Below are 20,014 nucleotides of genomic sequence, written 5' to 3'. Positions count from 1 at the left end.
GGTGGACTTGATGGGTCAGGATGGGATCATGTAGAAGCCTCTCTCATTTCACATGGCTGGGGAGTACGCCCAAGTGTCAATGAAGACCTCACCTACCACTGTCCATGAAGGACTTCCACCCAGTCTCTCCATGTTTGGGGGCTTCCTCCCACAAATAACACTGTCGGTACAGTCAGATTTCTCACAGGTGTAGCAGAGCTCCAGCAGTGACTGGTTAGCAGACAATGAAAAGCCACCCTGTTCTTTTTGACCTGCTTGTTGGCTTGAGTTGGAGAAGCAGACATCACTTGCATAAAAGATTAGCTGGGTTAACCTTCTGTGAGAGAAAAAATGAAGGAAGTCAAAGGAGGCAGCCAGGGGCTGTTGACAATGCAGGTCTGACTCCTTGGAAGGACAGATGGGGGGAAAGATCACTAGTCAGAGTATTAGACTGCAGGACAATTCTATGGACATTTCAGCCAAACTTATAAAGAGTCTTTGAGCCAAAATTACCTAACAAAGGTATTTTGACTCTGGGAGGACAAAGCTCCCTTAGCATCCCTGCTACCTCAGTCATTCATCGCCTGTGGGAAGAGTGGTCCTCTGTGAATGTAAATGTAGAACTAATCCCCATTGCACCTCTGGGTTAGTCTCTTGGTTCAGTTCCCCATCACAGGTGAACTGAGAGGTATATTCTCATGCAGCCATGCCCAGCTTCAAAGTCACAGGCACATCCTGCTGTACTGCATTAGTTGAAAGCAAGTCATAGATTGGTCCAGACTTTAAAAAAAGGGACACATACCCATCTCAATGGGAGGAGTATCAGAGATTTTACAGTCATTTAGAAAAAAAAATACTTGCTATATCTAAGTAATAATGTTTAAAATTAATAATTTAAAATTATTATAAAATCTTCTAAAAATATACAGGAAATTGGATGTAATGTGTAAAACAAATTGTCAAAACAACTAAAATTCTTTGCCTCCAAGAAACAGAACCTGAGTTTGGGAAAGATGTGGTAAGGCACCATTCTGAATAAGATACCACAGTTAATGGATCCCAAATAATGCTTATTGTTTTCATTTTCTTTCTTTATCTTTCCTTTTTTTAACTTTAAATTCACTTCAGGCAATTAGTTAATTTATAGAAATGTTCCAAATATTCCAGCCAACTCCTTTGTCCTGGAGTGAACCTGGGGAAAATGAAAGTGGGGGCAGCTCCAAATAGAAGTTACAGAAAAGTGCAAATTCAGGTACTAAAAGGTACTAAAAGCCAATTAGATTAAGAGAAGAGTAATTGGTAATTTTTCTATACCTGTTTAACATAAAATTTAACCAGTACCTTTAACACTTTTCCAATGTCTGTTTAGCATGGATTTTAATCAATGCCTCTACCCAGAAGCTATATATATGCTCCTGGATGAGTACATTTAAGCAAAAAAAAAAAAAAAAAAAAAAAAAAAAAAAAAACCAAGTTATCAGGTCCCCTCTCACCTTGCAGAAATTCTTTTTTTTCCTTCTCACTTAAATAAATCCTACTTCTTTCACTTTTGCTTTTCATTGTTGTTGATGGATATTATTCTCCGAATTTCTGAAATAAGTCCCCAGAAAAACATTAGCAGTAAGCTGTTGCGGTATACTGTGACACTGAAGGGCATGGCTCAGCATTAAAAGATATAATATGCCATTCTATACTAGTGGAAAAAACGCTGGCTTTGCTAGCTGGGACCCTCAGATCTGATACCAGTCGGCAGCCCTTCCTGGGATTAGTTACTAACACTAAAACAGGTTTTGTAGGCTGCAGAGAACTGCAATACACAGACTCTACTTGCCAGCAGAAACAGAGAATCTCGTTTCATCTCAAACTCTGGTTTCAATTCTTTTGTTATTAAAAAAATGTGCTGTTTAATTTTAATTATTTGCATTTGTTATTTCATTATAATTCCCAATCAACAATGAGCAAATAAATAAAAGAAAGGTAAATTAAACCTTATACTTTCCTCTTGAAAAATGTTCAATGTTTTTTTTTAATGCTAAAAAGATAAGATCTAAACTCTGAATCTATAACATCCTCAATGATCTGTGTAGCTTCCTAAATTACTCATAGTATACAATATCAGTTATCATTTAATAAGTTAGTCTGTGAGAATAAAGTCCTAAGTCTCAGTGGCCTCCAACATTGTGGGTTGGATATGCTTTATTAGTCAAATAAGTCAATGACCAAACTTCATGTTAGGAGGGGTGGAGAAGGTGCTGTATATGTTTCCCACAGCATGTCCTGGAAGTGCATAATGCTGTCCAGCAAATGTTATCCTGGAACAGCCTGTGCTGTGCCTGCTGTAGACTTATTTCAGTTCTAGAATGTACCCATGCCCTATTTCTTCTTTACCACTGAAATACTGTGAACCAACAGAGGGAAAAGTGTTCAGAAGTTTATTGGGGCATTTGAGTCCAGTCCAGAGGCAAATACTGGTAAGCATTATGTATTCAATTGGGAGTTCATATCTTGACTGAGATGCTTGTTTGCAATTTGTGACTTTTCAAAATAATGTAATATGTGATTTTAGAAATAGTTGCAACAGGACTAGGGTAAGGAAAGGAATATCTGTGGCAAATGGTCTTAGTCTTCTGGGTTGCCATAAGAAAATATTATAGACAGCATGGTTTCAACAGCAGAAATTTACTCTAGATTCTGGGAAGCCCAACATCAGTTTTAGGGGAGAGTTCTCCTCCTTACTTACAGATGGTAGCTATGTCTTCATATGGCCTTTCCTGGGGACTACAGACAAATAGAAGAGATAGTATGACATCTCTCTCTTTCTCTTCTTCTTCTTATAAGTCTACAGTCCTACTGGATTATGATCTCAGTTTTATGCTGTCATTTAAGCTTAATGATCTCCTAAATTCCTTATTTTCAAATATGGCAACATTGAAGCTTAAGGCTTAAACACGTGATGTTTTTTTTAAATTTTAGTTCAATTGTTTTTTAACAATAAGTCATAAGGAATAATTAAGAAATAAGAAAAGTATTAATGAGAGACTACAAATGTTGCCCTAGAACATGTGTCCTGCAGGAGTGCCTGAGAATATAAAGAATTTTGTAGGTAGAAAATGCTTCTCAATACATCAGCATGATTTGAAAAGGAGTGTGCACAGTACAAAGCTAACAGAGCCAAGTCTTTGGGTTCTTAAACACCATTGCCACTTACCAATCAATTAACCTCCAGCTTCTATTTCTTACATATGAATGAAATAAAAATAATATGTAAAATCACATTATTACAATCATTTTTCACTTGGTTCATGTGAATTTTTATTGTTGCTATATCAAAGAGCTGAAAAAGGAAATATAAATATGTAATAATAAATTGCAAAATGAAAAGGTACAATGAAAATATTAATATAATAAAAATGCCTTTGGTATCAAGGTTTACATGAAGGGATGACTTTGTAGTCCTATACTTTTCTTTATTCTTTCATGTGAATTTTATTCAGCTTCAAAATACAAACTGAACTTACCAGTCTTTTCACCAGAGTAATTAGCCTTTTAAGTGTGCATACCCAATTGGAAATGTGTGTGGTTCATTTGAAGTAGTTAGTTCATCAGAATTCTCTCCTTAATCATGTATGCTATTACTTTTATGTGGACAACAAATAGTCTCTCCATAAAACGAAAGCCAAGTTTCATATTAAAGCTCTGAGATTTTCAAAAACAAATGAAGAAAACAGAAAACAGATTCTATAAGGAACTTATTCTCTAGGTCACTTCACCTTGTTCATGCATTGTCATCTAGACAAGGGCCATTTCACTGTAAGAAATAAAATCTTCACTCTTGCCATGTAACTGTCCCTAGTCAGCACTTGCTCTGTGGTATCCTTCACACTCGAGCCTTAGTACCAACAATCTGGTCACTTCCTGGGAGTCCATAATGTTCCCAGGACACATTAAGAGGCCTGGAACTATTCCAGTTCATATAACTGTACTCTTCCTGACGTTTCTTTATATTTTCAATTAAATATAATGCTGCATTCTATCAAGCCTCTATGTACCAGCATACAGTTGCTATATTCTGATTTGTTATTCACCTCAGGACAGGTAAAGTGCACAAAGTCTGTGAATTTACATCCTGAAATACCCTGTGCAAATGCAAACCATAATCAACTCCATCACAGACCTGGCTTTGAGCATTTAAGAGGAATCTGCAGACCCTCAGTTCCTTCCCCAGTATGTCAATAGTTTTCCTGGAATAGCATTTGAGCATTGTCCAAAATTTGGCTGTCAAATGAATTTTTCTGTTTAATGAAAAAGATTAAAAAAAATTATACTAAGGAAAAAGAACCTGGGTAAATTAGTGGTTACAGGAAGTGAGTGATGAAAGCACATGGCATAAAACTTGAAGAGGACATAAAGCTCCATAAAAGCCACCTGCTTTCTAAGTGATTATAGCAGATAACAAAAGATGGGCTACCTCATTGGTGAGTTGCTTCCATACATTTTCAACCCAAAGGAAATGACTATGGGTCTCACATAAAAATCTCACCAATAGATTTCTAGCTTAATAGAATATATCATTTAATCATATGACTGCTTCTAAAGATATCTTTTTAAAGATTTCACATATCTGCATTTTAAAAATGTATAGCATCCCTTCCTTCAACTTAATTCTCCCAACAGATTTTTCTGGTAGTCTATGTTTAATTACCAACTACAACAGCTAAAAGTGACCTTCTTGTTTAATATGTTTTAATAATACATAGTCTAGAAGCAAATAAGTTTAATGAAAATATCCCATTTTACTTTGTGCTTTTTGTCATGTTTGAAGATTTCTTTTCATTTAAACCGTAAGATCTGAAGCTTTGTTTATGTGTTTTGTAGTCTCTAGTGGCATTTAGGGCACACAGTACACATTACATGAATAGCTACAGGTGAAAAATATGTGGCCCTGGAAGTTAACTAATCTGAGTTATCACAGCCAAGTAATAGAAATACCAAATCAAACTGTGATTTTTCTGACTCAGTGTATGGTCAGCTTTTCTACTCCATTACAGAATAATTCTCCAGAGAGGGGATTTGCCCTTACCATCACCAGCTGCCCGTTGGCCCACCTTTATGGAAGGGATATATCATAAAGTAGAGCATAACGTTTCAACTCTAAATGGCTTTAGTAACCAGAGAATAAACTTTTTTTTCAAGGAGAAACATTAAATGGATATTCTGTAAGTACACAAATCCATAGTGTTGGCTGTGTTAGAAAATCCATGGAATTATAGACTTGGAATAAAAGCATTAAAGTTTTGAAGATAAACATAAGCAGGAGTACTGTTATCACCCAGTGCTACTGAGTGCTAGCCATACACAGCACTTTATTCCTTTACCTAATTTAATTCCCTAATTTAATTTCAATATAACAACAAGCAATATCTTTTCTTCATTGAATACAGCCTGTGAAAGTGTAGGTGGCCCAATCATGTTTAGTGGTTTGAACTGCATGGCTTGTTTGGTATCATAATATGCTTAAATATTATGATGTACTTAAATACTATAATATTGTTATAAGTTTATAATGTGCTTAAATATTCATTCAGGGAAATATAATGTGCAAATAACAGAGAGGACCTGGGAACATGAATAGTCTCCCTTTGGAAGACCATGGAGATGTTTAAATCTATAAGAACAATTTGCTTGTGATGGTAACTGGGAACATGTAAGACTTATTGAGGAAAAACCATTCAGATTGGGATAAATCAGTTTAGTAAGGATTTATATTTCTGAAGATGTAAGAGGAGATGTAGATGATTAGAAATGAAAGTTTAGGGGTGTTTTTATTTTTTTTCATTGCATATTCTTACATGTCAGACAATTTATTAAGTATTTCCTTTAAGTTACCTTGTATAGTTCTTGAATTAGAAACTACTATCTCCTCCATAAAGCTAGAAAATATATTTAGGTGGGAAAAATGAATTTATGAAAGGGTCTTTCTTGCCTTACAACTCTTGACTTCACTGTTTATCCTGCAGATAATGAAACAAAGGACAGTTTAAGGAGTTTAAGAAATATGTGTCAATCATACTTTAATAAAGCATATTTTTAAAAAAGTATACAGGAGAATGCTGTAGAATGGAGGAATCTGTTTTGCAATTTATAAGGGAAAAAATTGAGATGAAATTTCAGATAGTGCTAAATACTTGCCAAGGTTTAAAGGACTTAACTCAAGGCTCTAGATCTGCTCAGGTCAAAATTCTGAAATGTTTATTCAGGGATCCCCATCAAACTTAATGGGTTGATTTGATTTTCCCCAATATACCCCTCCCCAGCTGTCTGTGAATGGGGAATTTAACTTGAGGAAATTCAAAGATGGTAATGAATATGAGGAAGCACTGGGTTTCTCGTGTAGTATGAACAACTTAAAAAGGCCAAAATTCTAAGAAGTCCTCATCATTGATAGAGAAAAGGAAGAGGAGCTTTGATCACAATCTCAGAACCAGTAGATTTTAATACTGGCTGGAGTCTCAACACTAAACATTGTTATATGGACTTAAGTGTCAGGGATTCATATCTTGTATACGGAGGAATAAAAGCTCAGAATTTTGTTGTTTGTTGTTTAAATTCTATTCTTGATTAACATATGAAGCTAAGTTTTAGAAAACCGATGATCCTTACCTTTATTATGATTGGAGAAGATGAGTTTGTTAGACATTTCAAAGATAAAAAAGAATAAAATCATTGATATGTAAAGAAATGAAACTTTAATAGTGTAAATAGACTCAGAACTACATTTAAAAACTAAAAGCTAAGCATGATGGTGCACAACTATAATCCCAGTTACTTGGGAGGCTGAGGCAGGAGGATACCAAGTTTGAGGCTAGCTTCAACCACTTAGCAAGGCCCTAAGTAACATAGTGAGGCCCTGTCTCAACCTAAAAATATTTTTAAAAATTGCATTTTGAGGGATGGGGATGTAGCTCTGTGGTAAAAAGCTTCCCTGGGTTCAATCCACAACACCAAAACTAAACAAGCATACAAAACCTAGAAAAACATGACAGAGAATTTTACATCATAAACATTGCAAACCAAATAAGAAAAAGCTCACTATTGGGCGCAGTGGCACATGACTATAATCCCAAAGGCTTGGGAGGCTGAGACAGGAAGATCCTGAGTTCAAAGCCAGCCTCAGCAACAGTGAGGTAGGAAGCAACTCAGGGAGACCCTGTTTCTGAATAAAATACAAAATAGGGCTGGGGATGTGACTCAGTGTTTGAGTGCCCCTGGGTTCAATCCCTGGTATCCAAAAGAAAAAGAAAAAGCATTACAATGTTTGATAGAAAATGTATGTACTTTCTACTTTTGAAATGAACTGACTGATTTGGGTGTCAGAGATAAGCCAGGGTTTTAACCTGTAAAGTGTAGAAGAATTTGATATAAATAAAATTGAAAGAATATAATCAAAAAAGAAAAAAGTTTTTTAAACTATTGATATTTTCCTTTGTCTCCTCATATTCCTTGATTAGGAAATGTTTAATCCTCTTCTTTGAGGAATATGTTAACAATAATTTAAAAAATGTTAAGGGAATACTTGGCATTCAAAGGCAGAACAGCACTTGGCAGCTGTTTTGATATAAGAAAATTCATTTTCAAAACATACATTTATTCGTACTATATAGGAAACCATCCTAGAAACTTAAAATTCCTTATTACTACCAAGATGTCAATGACACATTTTTGATATTCCACCTCTAAACATTTTCACAAGCCTTTTTTGAATTTCTGCATTGCACAGCAGAAATAATTAGATTTAATAGTGTACTGTGGTATCACAATTTATCTATTTGGTTTTCAGAGGCTTGGTTTCAAAAAAAAATTACCAAACTGCAAAAATTGGAATCTGCAGTAACCAAGTACTCACATTAGCAACTACATTAAATTCAGTATAGTGCTACAAATTAATATGCTTGACATGATGAGAGAAACTCAATTGAAATACCTGCAGACAATTGGCATTGTTCACTGTAAGAAGCTCTACTAACCAAGCATTTTCCTCCTTTATTAATTCTTCCTGATGGCTGGGTCTTCCTGAATGTTTATTTGTTTGTTACCACCAGCAGACTTCTTTATAAATTCTCCCAGTGCCACCATATGTTGCCACCTACCATCAGTCAGGAGCAGACTGGAGCAGTCAGCACAGGAAAGTGAATCATGAAAAGTGACGAAGAAGATAGCCATTTCTTTCTCACGGAAAAACAATTTATTTTCAGCTGGAGATTCAGCATTAGGGAGAAATGCATAATGAAATAATTGTTGTACCCATTCAAAAGAACTGTTGACTTTTTATAGAAGTGAAAGAATGAAATGCCCCACAGCATAGGTGCTAAGTTTATGCTACTTATTTTGGGTGAGTTTCTTTTATTTTAATACACAATTGTAAATGATCTGCATGGTTTGAGAATATTTCCTTTTTGGGAGTTTTTCAGAGTAAAATTTTAGATAGCTAGATTGTTATGTTGTTGCTAATTGTTTTAATAAAAAATTTAGAAAAATTAAAATTTATTGCTATGATCAAGAGAAAACTGAAAAAAGTTTCAATAGCATTGATGATTATATGGGATAGATTTTTACACACTAAAATTATGAAAATAAATAGGTTATAAGGTAGAACTAATTCAGAAAGTCTAAAAACAAACCCTTTATTTGCCTGAATGTATAACATATTTCTAGTGTGAAGATTTGTCCACTGTTTGAATTTTGTATTGCAGATAACTAGAGAAATTCCAATGTGGGAAAAAAAAAGATTACATTTCAGTCCTTTATCTGCCCCAAACATGGTATATTTTACTAACCTTTCATAGGCCATCTACTTTGGCTTATTCCTTTAATTAGTTGATGGTTACTGTGTGCATAACCAAGCCAGCAGAAAGAAAAGCAGGTGCTATACTGAGGGGAAGGTATGTATGGTTATCATCAATGGCATAAGGGAATAGGGAAGAGCAAACAGAAAGAAGTGATGGGGAGAACAAGAGGTAGCAGGTGCATCAAACAGGGGTGAACAAGGAGGAGCACTGATGAACTGGCATAATAAAAAGATGGACTAATGTTTAAGGTATATGTCTGGTTATAATACAGAAGTAGTGTCAAAGAAAGGCTGAGGGAGAAAGTGATATGGAAACAAGTTAGACTCTACTTCAGCTGAACAGCAGAAAGGTCATGGTGTCCTTCACAGGAGTAGAAGCAGGAACAGAAGGAAAGAGGGAATATTTGGAGTTTACTGTAAGCGTACAGCCATCAGATTTCAGTAAGGGATTGGGTTGTGAGGAAAAAAGGAATTAAGGATACTTCTCAGACCTTTGGTCCAGGGAGCTAAATGATTAAATTATCCTTTGTGAGATAATAAAGACAAGAGAAGGAGCAAAATCATTATGTGATGTTTATTTTACATCCAAATGAATCTTTTGGGTAGACAAATTTATATAAGGCTAGAATTAAGAAAGCAGTCTGCATTTGACTTATAAATTTGGGAGCCATCAGCATGTGCATGGAATTTACAACTATGAAATAAAATGATACAATTTAGAAAATGAGAATAGAGAAGAAGTTCAAGAACTAAGCCACAGAGCATTCATTCAGAGGATGACAAGTTCAGAAAAATAGGATAAACTAGCACATGGGGTACTATTAGAAATTAAAGGAGAGGCAGAGGCAGAGTATAGAATAATATTTGGGACCAAGTAATGAACATGCTGCCTTGATCAATTGTTCCAACTGTTACAATAGATGAATACCTGGTGGGCAAGGATTAGATTAGACTGGATTAGATCAGATGAGGCAATTCAGAGGGTATTCATACAAAGTTGCTGCCATGGAATCATAAACAAAAATGTGATTGAATTCACTCTAAAGGAAAATAAAATGAGAAGAAACAGAAAAGCAAAGTATAGACCATCCTTTGAGGATTCTATCTGCATAAAGGAACAGAAAATAGAAGCAATTAACAGAGGGGGTTGTTGGCTCACGAAAAGATGATTGGATTGCTTTTTTTTTTTTTTTTTACAGACCCAGTATAGCTACATGATGGGAGGTGGGGGGAAGGGAACTGGTAGAGGGAGAACTGCTGAATTAAGAGAAAGTTTAAAAAAAAATTAATGCAGTGTCCTTGAGTGGGTGAGAGCAGATGTCTTTCAGTGCATATGTATGGGCACGAATCACTATGACTATCACAGGTCATTTATCCAAAGAAACAGTGAACCTGCTCAGATGACTGGAGGTAGACAGATATGATGACAGATCTCACAAAAGTTTGCTTTCTCATTTCAAAATGTTTTCATGATCTAGAAAACAAAAGCAATCAGGTAGTAATAAAGACACAATAATCAGAAGGAGGTACAAAGAAAAAGTATAAAGTTGAAACGATCACCTAAGACCTTACAAGGGAAAGTGTTAAATTTGTAAGGCTATAGGTACTGGACACAGAGAGATACTCTGTGAAAGTCCTTTGTACACATACATAGGAACTACTTTGAATCTTTCACTTAAATTCCGACTGTGCATGTATAAACTGAAACTCCTTAATGCTGAACAAAGAATGATGTTCATGACAAGAATAACTGTAGAGCAGCTGTAAGTTGAGTAGAGGACAGAAAATGCTAATGGCCAGTGAGTGTTAACTTCTCAGTAGCCAGAATGGAGAAACCCTGTTATGAGCAGAAGGACTGCAGCTGAATTCAAAAGAAAGCCAGGCCTGAGTTGTGGGCAGAATTAATCCAAATGTATAGATTATGATCAAAAACCTTCTAATATCTTTTTTTTTAATGTCAAAAGAGCCAGATGGTGGTGGTGTACAACTGTAATCCCAGAGACTTGGGAGTCTGAGGCAGGAGAATTACAAGTTCAAAGCCAGCCTCAGCAACTTCATGAAACTGTAAGCAACTTAGGAAGACCATGTTTCAAAATGAAATTTAAAAAGGGATAGGTATGTGGCTCAGTGGTTAAATGGCTCTGGGTTCAATCCCTAGTACGCCCCCCCCCCAAAAAAAAAAAAAAACAATTGTTGAAAGGATCAAACTTGCAAACTTTTCTGCCGGAAACTTAATTGACTATAGGAAGAAAATGAGAGTTTTTAAAGAAAAACAACAAAATTTAAAATTTAAAGATATAAAATAAACTAGTATCTTAAAGCAATAAAAATACTAGATATGTAGAAAAACATGGACTTTATTCCTCAAAGGGAAAAAGAGAAAAATCCAGCAGTGACAAAGGTGATGTTTAACTGACAAGAGTATTAAGATAGTAATTATGAGCTTTTTTAACTATAAGCAATTATGATTGATTATGCTCAATGTGCTCAAAGCTTTTTTTCTTCATTACCATGATGAGGACAGAAGTAGAAAATAAGAAAAGGAAACAAAAAGAATTATTACCTGAGATAAAAATTTATTGTATGTGATTAAATGTAGATTAGATATTACAGAAGAAAATAATATAAAAGCATAGCATTAGAATATGTCCAAAATTGAGCATAGAGAAGAAAGGCTGAAAAAAAAATTTTAAAGAACAGAGATTTAGCAATATGTGGGGGAAAGTTGTACGTTCTGCACGTGGTAGCTTGAATCCAACCTTGGGAAGGATGGGTCTGAAAAAATGTTCAAAGAAATAATCACCAACTTCCAGATATAAGAAGCTCAATGAACCTTAAGTAATAGATGCACAAAGAATGCATAGTGTAATCAACTTTCTGCTTATCATCAATAAAAAGAAAAAATCTTTAAAGCAGGTAGGGAAAGAGACATATTGCACACTAAAATAGTAAAAAGTATGTTCTTTTCAGAAACCAAGCAGGTAAAAAAGATAGGGGAATAATCTCTTTAAAGTGATCAAAGAAAAAATTTCCGATAAACCTAGAATTCTATATCCAGTAAAAATATTTTTTAAATAAAAGCAATACAAGAATTTTTTTCAGAAAGATAAAAGCCAAGAGAATTCACCTCTAGCAGCACTGTATTTTCAGAAATATCAAAAAGTTCTCCAAGTAACAGAAAAATGATACCAGCTGAAAATTTGGATATACAAGGGAACACAGAGGACTAGAAATGGTAAATACGTGGAAAGACATTTTTTTTAGAGTCTCTTTAAAAAGCAATTGGGTATTTAAAATATAACAAAAGTAATATATTTAGGATTTTAAACATATATAAAAGTATGATAACTAAAAAATGAAATTAAACTTCTCTAAGTTACTTGTGTTATTGCTAAATTTAGATGTGGTTTATCCACAAAGAGATCATGTCTTAGAAGCTTGATTCCTAGTGTCACAGTGCTGAGAAATGGTAAGACTTCTTAAGAGGTAGGGCCTAGTAGGAAGCTCTTAAGTCTCTGGGGAGGCTGCCTTAAAATGGGATTAAAGCAGTTCTGTTGGGACCCCTGATTTCTCAGGAGAGTGAGTTATAAGAGAGAACACAATCTGTGAATTACTACTTGGCTGCCTGTTTGATGAAGTGATATCTTCTTCATACAGGCAATCCTGCCATGATGCCAACATAGCCCCTCACCAATAGCCAAAACAATGGGGCTGCCCAATCTTGAGCCTTCAGCTTCCAAACTGTAGCTAAATTAACATATTTTCTTTATAAAATTATTCATGCCATACTGATTGGAAAAGATACGGTTGATGATTCCCATCTTCTGGAATTCATTAGGAACTGTTTTGTTTTGTTTTGACTAATATGTGATCTGTCCAGAAGTGTGTTCCATGTGCACAGGGATAGAATGTACACTTCCTGTTGCTGGGTGGAGTGTTCTGAGTGTGTCTGTTAGTCCCAATTGTTCTGTTTGCTTATACTCCTCTACTTCCTTATTGATCTGGTTGTTGTAGCCAGTATTGAAGGTGGGCTTTTGAGGTCTAAAACTGTGGTAATGCTAGCTTTCCTTCCTATTATGTCAAAATTAACTTCATATGCTTATTAGCTCTGAAGTTTGGTACACAAATATTAAGGATTCTTATATTTTCTTGTTGAATTGACCCTTGTATATAATCTTGTATCTTTTAACATTGTTTCATTTAAAGTATTTTTAAAATGTAATTTAAGCAATCTCTGCAATCTTTTGATTATCATGTGTTAAATATTATTTTTTATCCTTTCATTTTCAGCCTATATGTATCCCTAGATTCCAGAGCCAGAATATTGTTGGATTCTGTGGTTTTGAAAATCCAATCAACCACTCTATATTTTTAGATTGTGGAATTTAGTCTATTTACATTTAAAGACATTACTATTAGAGAAGAATTTACATTTGCCATTTTTTAATTGTTTTTGCTGTGTCTTGTAATTTGTTATTCTTTCCTGTCTCACTTTTTTTTTTTCTTTGTGCAACATGAGTTTCTGTTTGGGGTTTTGTTTGTTTTTCAGAATTTTGTTTTTATAGTGATACCGCACTCATTTACTTTTGTTCATGTTCTACATGTATTTTGTTTGGAGTTACTGCTACATTACACAGCGTATTTTTAAGTTGTAGCATTCTATAAAAAACTCAATTTCAATTGAATAGAAAATTCTCCTTCTAATGCACATGTTATGTTGTTTTCCCAGCTGAATACTTACATATAATATACCCATAAACATATTTTAGTGTATTTTAAAATTTTTTATCGTTTAAATTTTATTCATCAAAATTACAAGGGTGTTGGCTACTATGTTTATCCTTATGTTTACTTTTACTGGAGAAACTTAAAGACTTGGCTTTCAGTATCTGAGCTTTCCTTATCCATGAATTCAATGAAACATGGATCAAAAATATCCACAATAAATTGTGTGTGTACTAAACATGCAATATTTTTATTGTCATTATTCTTTAAACAATACAGTTTAACATTATTTTCATAGCATTTACATTGTACTAAATATCAAAAGTCATCTAGAGATAAAGGACATGTCCTGTTTCCATTTAAAGGATTTTCTTAGCATTTTATTTATTATGAGCTTTATAAATTTCCTCAGTTTATGATTATCTGGATTATCTGGATTATTCCTTTATTTTGGAAGCAGTTTTTTTCTGAATACAATATTATTGGTTTAAGGTTGTTTCTTCTATAATTTGATAATATACCACTCTCTTCTGATGTGCAATTTTTCTTCTAAAATAGTTATTAATAACTTTTATCACATACCTCATGTGTGATGAAACTATTGTAAAATTCAAGATTTTCTCTTTGTCTTCAATTTTAGATGGTTTGATTGTGATGTATTTTGGGATATTTCTCTTTGTATTTCTTAAAATTGGTCTTTTTGTGATTCTTAAATCCATATGTCTTTTTACTTACTCCTGTTTGTAAGGTTTTGTCATTATTTATTCAAATCAACTACCTTTTACTTTCTCTTCCCTTTTTCTTCTGTGAGTTTAATAATATACATATTGTTCAACCTGACAGAGTCCCATAAAATTCTTAAGATGTTTTCAGTTTCTTACAATTTTTTTTCTTTTCTCTTTGACTCAATTTTATTATTTATTTTTGTGGTACTGGGCATTTAACTCAGGGACGCTACACCATTGAGCTATGTTCCATGTCCTTATTGTTTATTTTGAGACAGTGCCTCACTAAGTTTTTGCTTCCAGTCTCAAATGTGCAATCCTTCAGCCTCAGCTTCATGAGTAACTAAGATAACAGGCATGTGCTACCATACCCAGCTTCCCCTCTGACTCATTTTTAGACATCTCTCTTCGAGTTTACTAACTTAGATGTTTTTCATCTGTTTGATCAAATCTACGATTGTACCTCTGTAATGAATTTATCAATTCAGCAATTGCATTCCTCAATCCATAATTTCTACATGTATGTCTTTTTATTTATTTGTTTTAGTGGTTTATAACTATTTGTTGATATTCTAATTTTATTCATGGATTGTTTTCTGTCTTTGTTTAGTTGTTTATGCGTGTGCTATTTTAACTCATTGGGCAGTTATTTTATTGGAAGTTATGGAAGTTGCTTTAAATTCTTTGTAAAGCAGCCCATAGATCTGCATTTCTGTAGAATCAGTTCCTGGAGTTTAATTTTTTTTTCTTTCTATTGGGTCTTATATCCCATTTGATTTTTGTCTGCTTTGTAATATTTTGCTGGGATTGGGGCATTTAAAAACACAGCCGTCTCTCTTGATCTTGCTTATTACCTTCTTGTAGGGGAAGACTTCACTGATCAGCCCTACTGGAGGTTCTAGGCCCTCATACATTTTCTGATCTATTGCTCATCTTTATGACTGTAGATATAACTGTAATTCTGCCACTCTCCTGTTTCCAACAAGTTCCCAACTCTGGCACAGATGAAATATGCATTGAGAATCAGACAGATAGAGTTTAGTTCTTCTAGAAGACCCTAGACAACCTAGAATGTTTGGATGCATATTCACCATTTTATTTTTTATCTCAAGGGAGAAATCATAGGGATTGTTGGAGATGTTTCATTCCCTTTTATTCATGTTATGCCATATATATGGAGGGGCACTAAATACTGGAGATTTTCTATACCTTTTGCTGGAATCCCTTCTTGGTTTTACCCTAGCCTGGGTGCTACAGATTAACTACTGATCTCTTTCTGAGGTGTTCTGATTCATACATTGTTGTTTATTCAAAATCTTCAAAGGGTAAGGGAGGGTCTGTAGCATCCCAGTCTTCCATCTTACCTTATAAATTTATTTCTTAAATGGATACTAAAGCATTATCTATCCTTACAAGACAAAAATCCTGATTCAAGAGGGATAAAAGATTTGAATGGGTGATTTTCAAGGCAAAATATAGAAATGAGCAATAAATAAAATCATATGTTTATCACTACTCATTAAATAAATAGAAAGTAAAACCAAAATATGTACCATTATCTTCACACTTGCATGAGTATTCAAAAGATGGGCAATTCCAACAATTACCAAGGTTATGCAGAAAGTAGAAATTTTATACATTTTGGGTAGAAATGTTAAATGACAAAACCACTTTGGATAACAGTTTAACGGTTTCTTAAAAAGTTAAATGTACACTTAACATAAAGTTCTGCTATTTAACTTTCACATATTTACTGAAGTGAAGTGAAAATACACAACACAGTAACACATAAATTCTAACACTCAATGCAGTTTTATTAGTAGTAAAATACCAGAAAAATGAAAATGCTCAATAAGTAAATGGATAAACACAGCATACCAAAAGGACTGAGAATATAACTCAGAAGCACTGAGAATATAACTCAGAAGCAAAGTACTGGGTTCAATGTCCAATAAATCAGAAGAATTTTAAAAAACAAATATAAAATAATATGAACAAACTGATAATGCATGGAAAGAGATGAATTCATCTAAAAGTAATGTGCTGAATAGAAAACACCAGACCCAAAGCAAATTACTATCTGATTTTGTATATGAAACTCTAGAAAAAAGGCAATAAAAGAAAATAAAACCAGATAATGAGTAATTCATCTTAATAATCCTTGAATGGGATATATTCATTCTTTATTCACATCTTTAATTTTTTTTTATTTGGCACTATTTCTTAACATTAAATTATTCCCAATATTATTATTATTACAATTAGTGTCCTATGCACTTTCAGGTTCCACACCTATAGAGTCAATAATCTGAGGATCAAAAGCATTCAGGAAAAAAAATTGTGTCTGCAATGAACATTTACAGACGTTTTTTCTTGTCAATATTTCATAAACACTACAGTGTTACAACTTATGTCGTATTTAAATTACATTAGGCATATAAGCAATCTAGGAATGGCTTAAATATACAGGATGATGTGCATAGGTGACATGTAAATTCAAAACCATGTTATATAAGGGAATTGAACATTCATGGATTTTTGGTATTCACAAGAGGTCTCAAGAGAGATCCGTGAAGTCTTTCCCTACAAGAAGGTAATAAGCAAGATCAAGAAAACTGGCTGTGTTTTTAAATGCCCCAATCCCAGCAAAATATTACAAGGCAGACAAAAACCAAATGGGATATAAAACCCAATAGAAGGAATAAAATTAAACTCCAGAAACTGGCTCTACAAAAATGGATACTAAGGATTAGTGTGTATATTTTGTCCCCTCTGTCTACACAAAATTCTAACTACAGAAGCTGACCCATTTTTTCATAAATTAAATTATTGTCATTTCTCCAGATAAAATTACATAAAATAATGAGAAATTTTTAATTTAAGAAATAAATTATTTAGTTGCCTTAATTAAAAATTAACCTAGATTTTAATCCGATATATGTTTACACTACTTATATATGTATGTATTTATATGCTGGAGATGTAAGGGCATTATTTTTAAAGATATGAGTGAAGATATCTCCATATATACATTATTCTGATAGTTTTTAATTACTCATGTATCATGTTTGATGACCTGATACCCACATTTAAGAAAATTACATATTTTTTTCTATATTACAAATAAAACAATTATTTGAACTTTTCTTAATAAGAGCTTTTCACTAAATAATGTAGATTATTTCCTAACTAAGAATAGATTTGGCTATCTGGATTCTTTATAAATTCATTGACTGAACTGAAATTGAAAAATGTGTAACCATTTTTTTACATCTCTCCTACAGTCTAGGGGTTCAATGGAAAAGTCTGCATTATGTTCTGAGCTACTTTAGTTCTCTTATTAAACACAGAGGAAAGCAGAAGAATCTTATTTAATCTAAACATGAGTTCAGATACTGTTCACATATTCTTTCATACTCATAGACTGAAATTTTTTTCCAGAACCAGGTTTTCTACTCATTTTTCACATTGATTGTCTTCAGACCCAGACAGGATTAAAAATTATAAAGTTTTATCTGTGCCCCTACTTTTAAACAATGTATCAAAGTTTTGCTGAGCCTTAGAAAGTATGCTAAAGGTTTATTGTGTGTTTAGGGCAAAGGTTGACTCCTTTTCTTATTACAAACTATTTTCCTACCTCAATCTTCCTGTAAAACAAGAGGCAGAAATTCCCTTCTGAAAGGCATAGCCTTTTAGTGATAGAAAATTGCAAGTCAAACAACCAGGGCTCAGGAAAAATAAAAGTCAATAGCATGTGACCTTATTTGCATGTGCATCCCATCAAACAATACTATCTAGGTTTAATGGCTTAGTGAGAAAATATTTTTTTTCCATTTAATCTTCACAGCATGTTCTCACTTCTATTTTTTCCTAATCTCAACAAGGTTAAAAATTTTCCCTGTCATAGGTTCTGAACAAAAATAATGTTTGTATTAAAAGACAGGATATGTGAGATTCATCTTATATATGCAAATCTGCTTACCGTGTTAATAAAGAATGGCTTACAACATGACAAAATTCTGGCTTTTAATATTAGACAATATGAAGACAACAATTCAGGAAATTTATGATCATTAATTTTCAGCATCCAAAAATAATTGAATTATCAACATTATTTGAGAACAATGAAACCATACACCCCCAAAAGATATAGAACAATATCAAAGAAATAACTATATATTTGTGCTTACTTAGGAATAACAAAATATTAGCATGCATAATTAAGCATGCAAAAATAAAATAATCACAGTTTCTGTGAGAAGTCAGGTCATATTGGTATCATTACTGATACATTCATCTATCTCTATCAAGATCAAGGTTAATAATTAATTTATGTAAATTACAGACAAAATATTTAGTGTGCACAAATGAAAGCTTATAAATTTTCAAATGTTTTTATAGAAACTTAATTGCCTCCTTTAGAAGAGTTTTTAAAAAATGGATCAATGACTAAATCTTTATAAATAGAACAATAACAAGAGATTAATATCTGTATCCAAATCTAAAATGTTTTGAAATTTGAACAAATGTGAATCTAGTGTATGTTAGTAATGAAAGAACTTAACATGGAAAACAACTGTAAATTTTAGCAGTGTGGTTGGTTTTATTTGATTACTAACTTTGGTAAAGAATTATTTTAAGGGAACATTAGTGTTTCAGTTGATCCTGTCTTCTGGTGTATTACCAGCCTTTGACTTCCTGCTCTGTGCATGATTACTCTATGTAGTACAACCACATGAGGATACACTCCATGAAAAGTACTTGCCTGAAACTGGAGACCCAAAGATAACTTAAGAACATGCCTGCTTTCATAACTCTTAGTATAATGAACCTTATAAATTTGAAATACTAGAAAGTAAGGGCTGAAAATTTTCAATCTCTAAAACAAAGAGATCTTAAGGCTTCTTATATTTATTTCCAGAGTCTTTTGAGAAATGATCCATATTTTAATCTTTTTGCTAAATGTTATTTTTAGTTTGACTTATTCTTATTAAAGTAATACATGTACATAATTTAAAATCTTATGAGCTTAAAATAAAAGTCAATGGTTTTCTCCTCTACAGCTCACTTTCTGTTACTCCTACTGGAGGACCTACTATTGCTTATTTGTGCATTTTCATTTTAATAAAGGCTATTTTCAAATAGCCCAGTATTCTTGTGCAATCATTAAACACTTTAAAATAAAAATAAACTAGCTCTTCCCTCAGCTTAGGCTTTGGTGGATCCTGCAGCTCTGGCCAAGATTAAGGCTCAGGTCCTTAGTGGCAAAGAGGAGGAGCTCCCCCCAAAAATGGATGACCTGATAGTGGAACTGTTCCAGGTGAGTATCACCAAAGTGACAGGCATCGTGATGTCTAAGCCCTTAGACCTATGGCCCAAGAAGATACACGGTATGCTCTGCAGGCTCAAAAAGTAGGAAGAGAACCTGAAGACCTAGAAGCAGCAGTGGATAGAGAGGCTGCACCCTCAGCACAAGAATGTGATCAAAGCCTGAGTGTCATGGTGCAATAAAAACAATAAATAAATAAGTATACTAGCCAATATATACTTTCTGTCACCATTTTATAACATTAAGGATAAAATTTATGTTCTGCTGCATAATTGTAATTAGACTGCTCTTTGTCCACTAGTTGATTTTAAATTTTGAAAACTTAAATCTGACTATGAATTATTGGTAATATAATAATATGGATCAATGTGGTGTCATGTAGTATGCTTTCATTACCCTTTGTTTCCTGAA

General features: G+C 33.5%; 1 protein-coding gene across 1 annotated transcript; it reads left to right on the top strand.

Annotated features, from left to right (window-relative positions):
- Positions 1-16,804: 16,804 nt before the first annotated feature.
- On the top strand, positions 16,805-19,768 carry LOC143639975 (large ribosomal subunit protein uL29-like). The gene is given in 2 exon segments (XM_077107979.1): positions 16,805-16,867; positions 19,487-19,768. Coding segments are annotated over 2 exon segments (345 nt in total).
- Positions 19,769-20,014: the final 246 nt, after the last annotated feature.

Source organism: Callospermophilus lateralis, unplaced genomic scaffold, assembly GCF_048772815.1.
Source record: "Callospermophilus lateralis isolate mCalLat2 unplaced genomic scaffold, mCalLat2.hap1 Scaffold_103, whole genome shotgun sequence".
NCBI classification, from domain to species: Eukaryota; Metazoa; Chordata; class Mammalia; order Rodentia; family Sciuridae; genus Callospermophilus; species Callospermophilus lateralis.
This window is presented reverse-complemented; position numbering and strand designations above follow the sequence as displayed.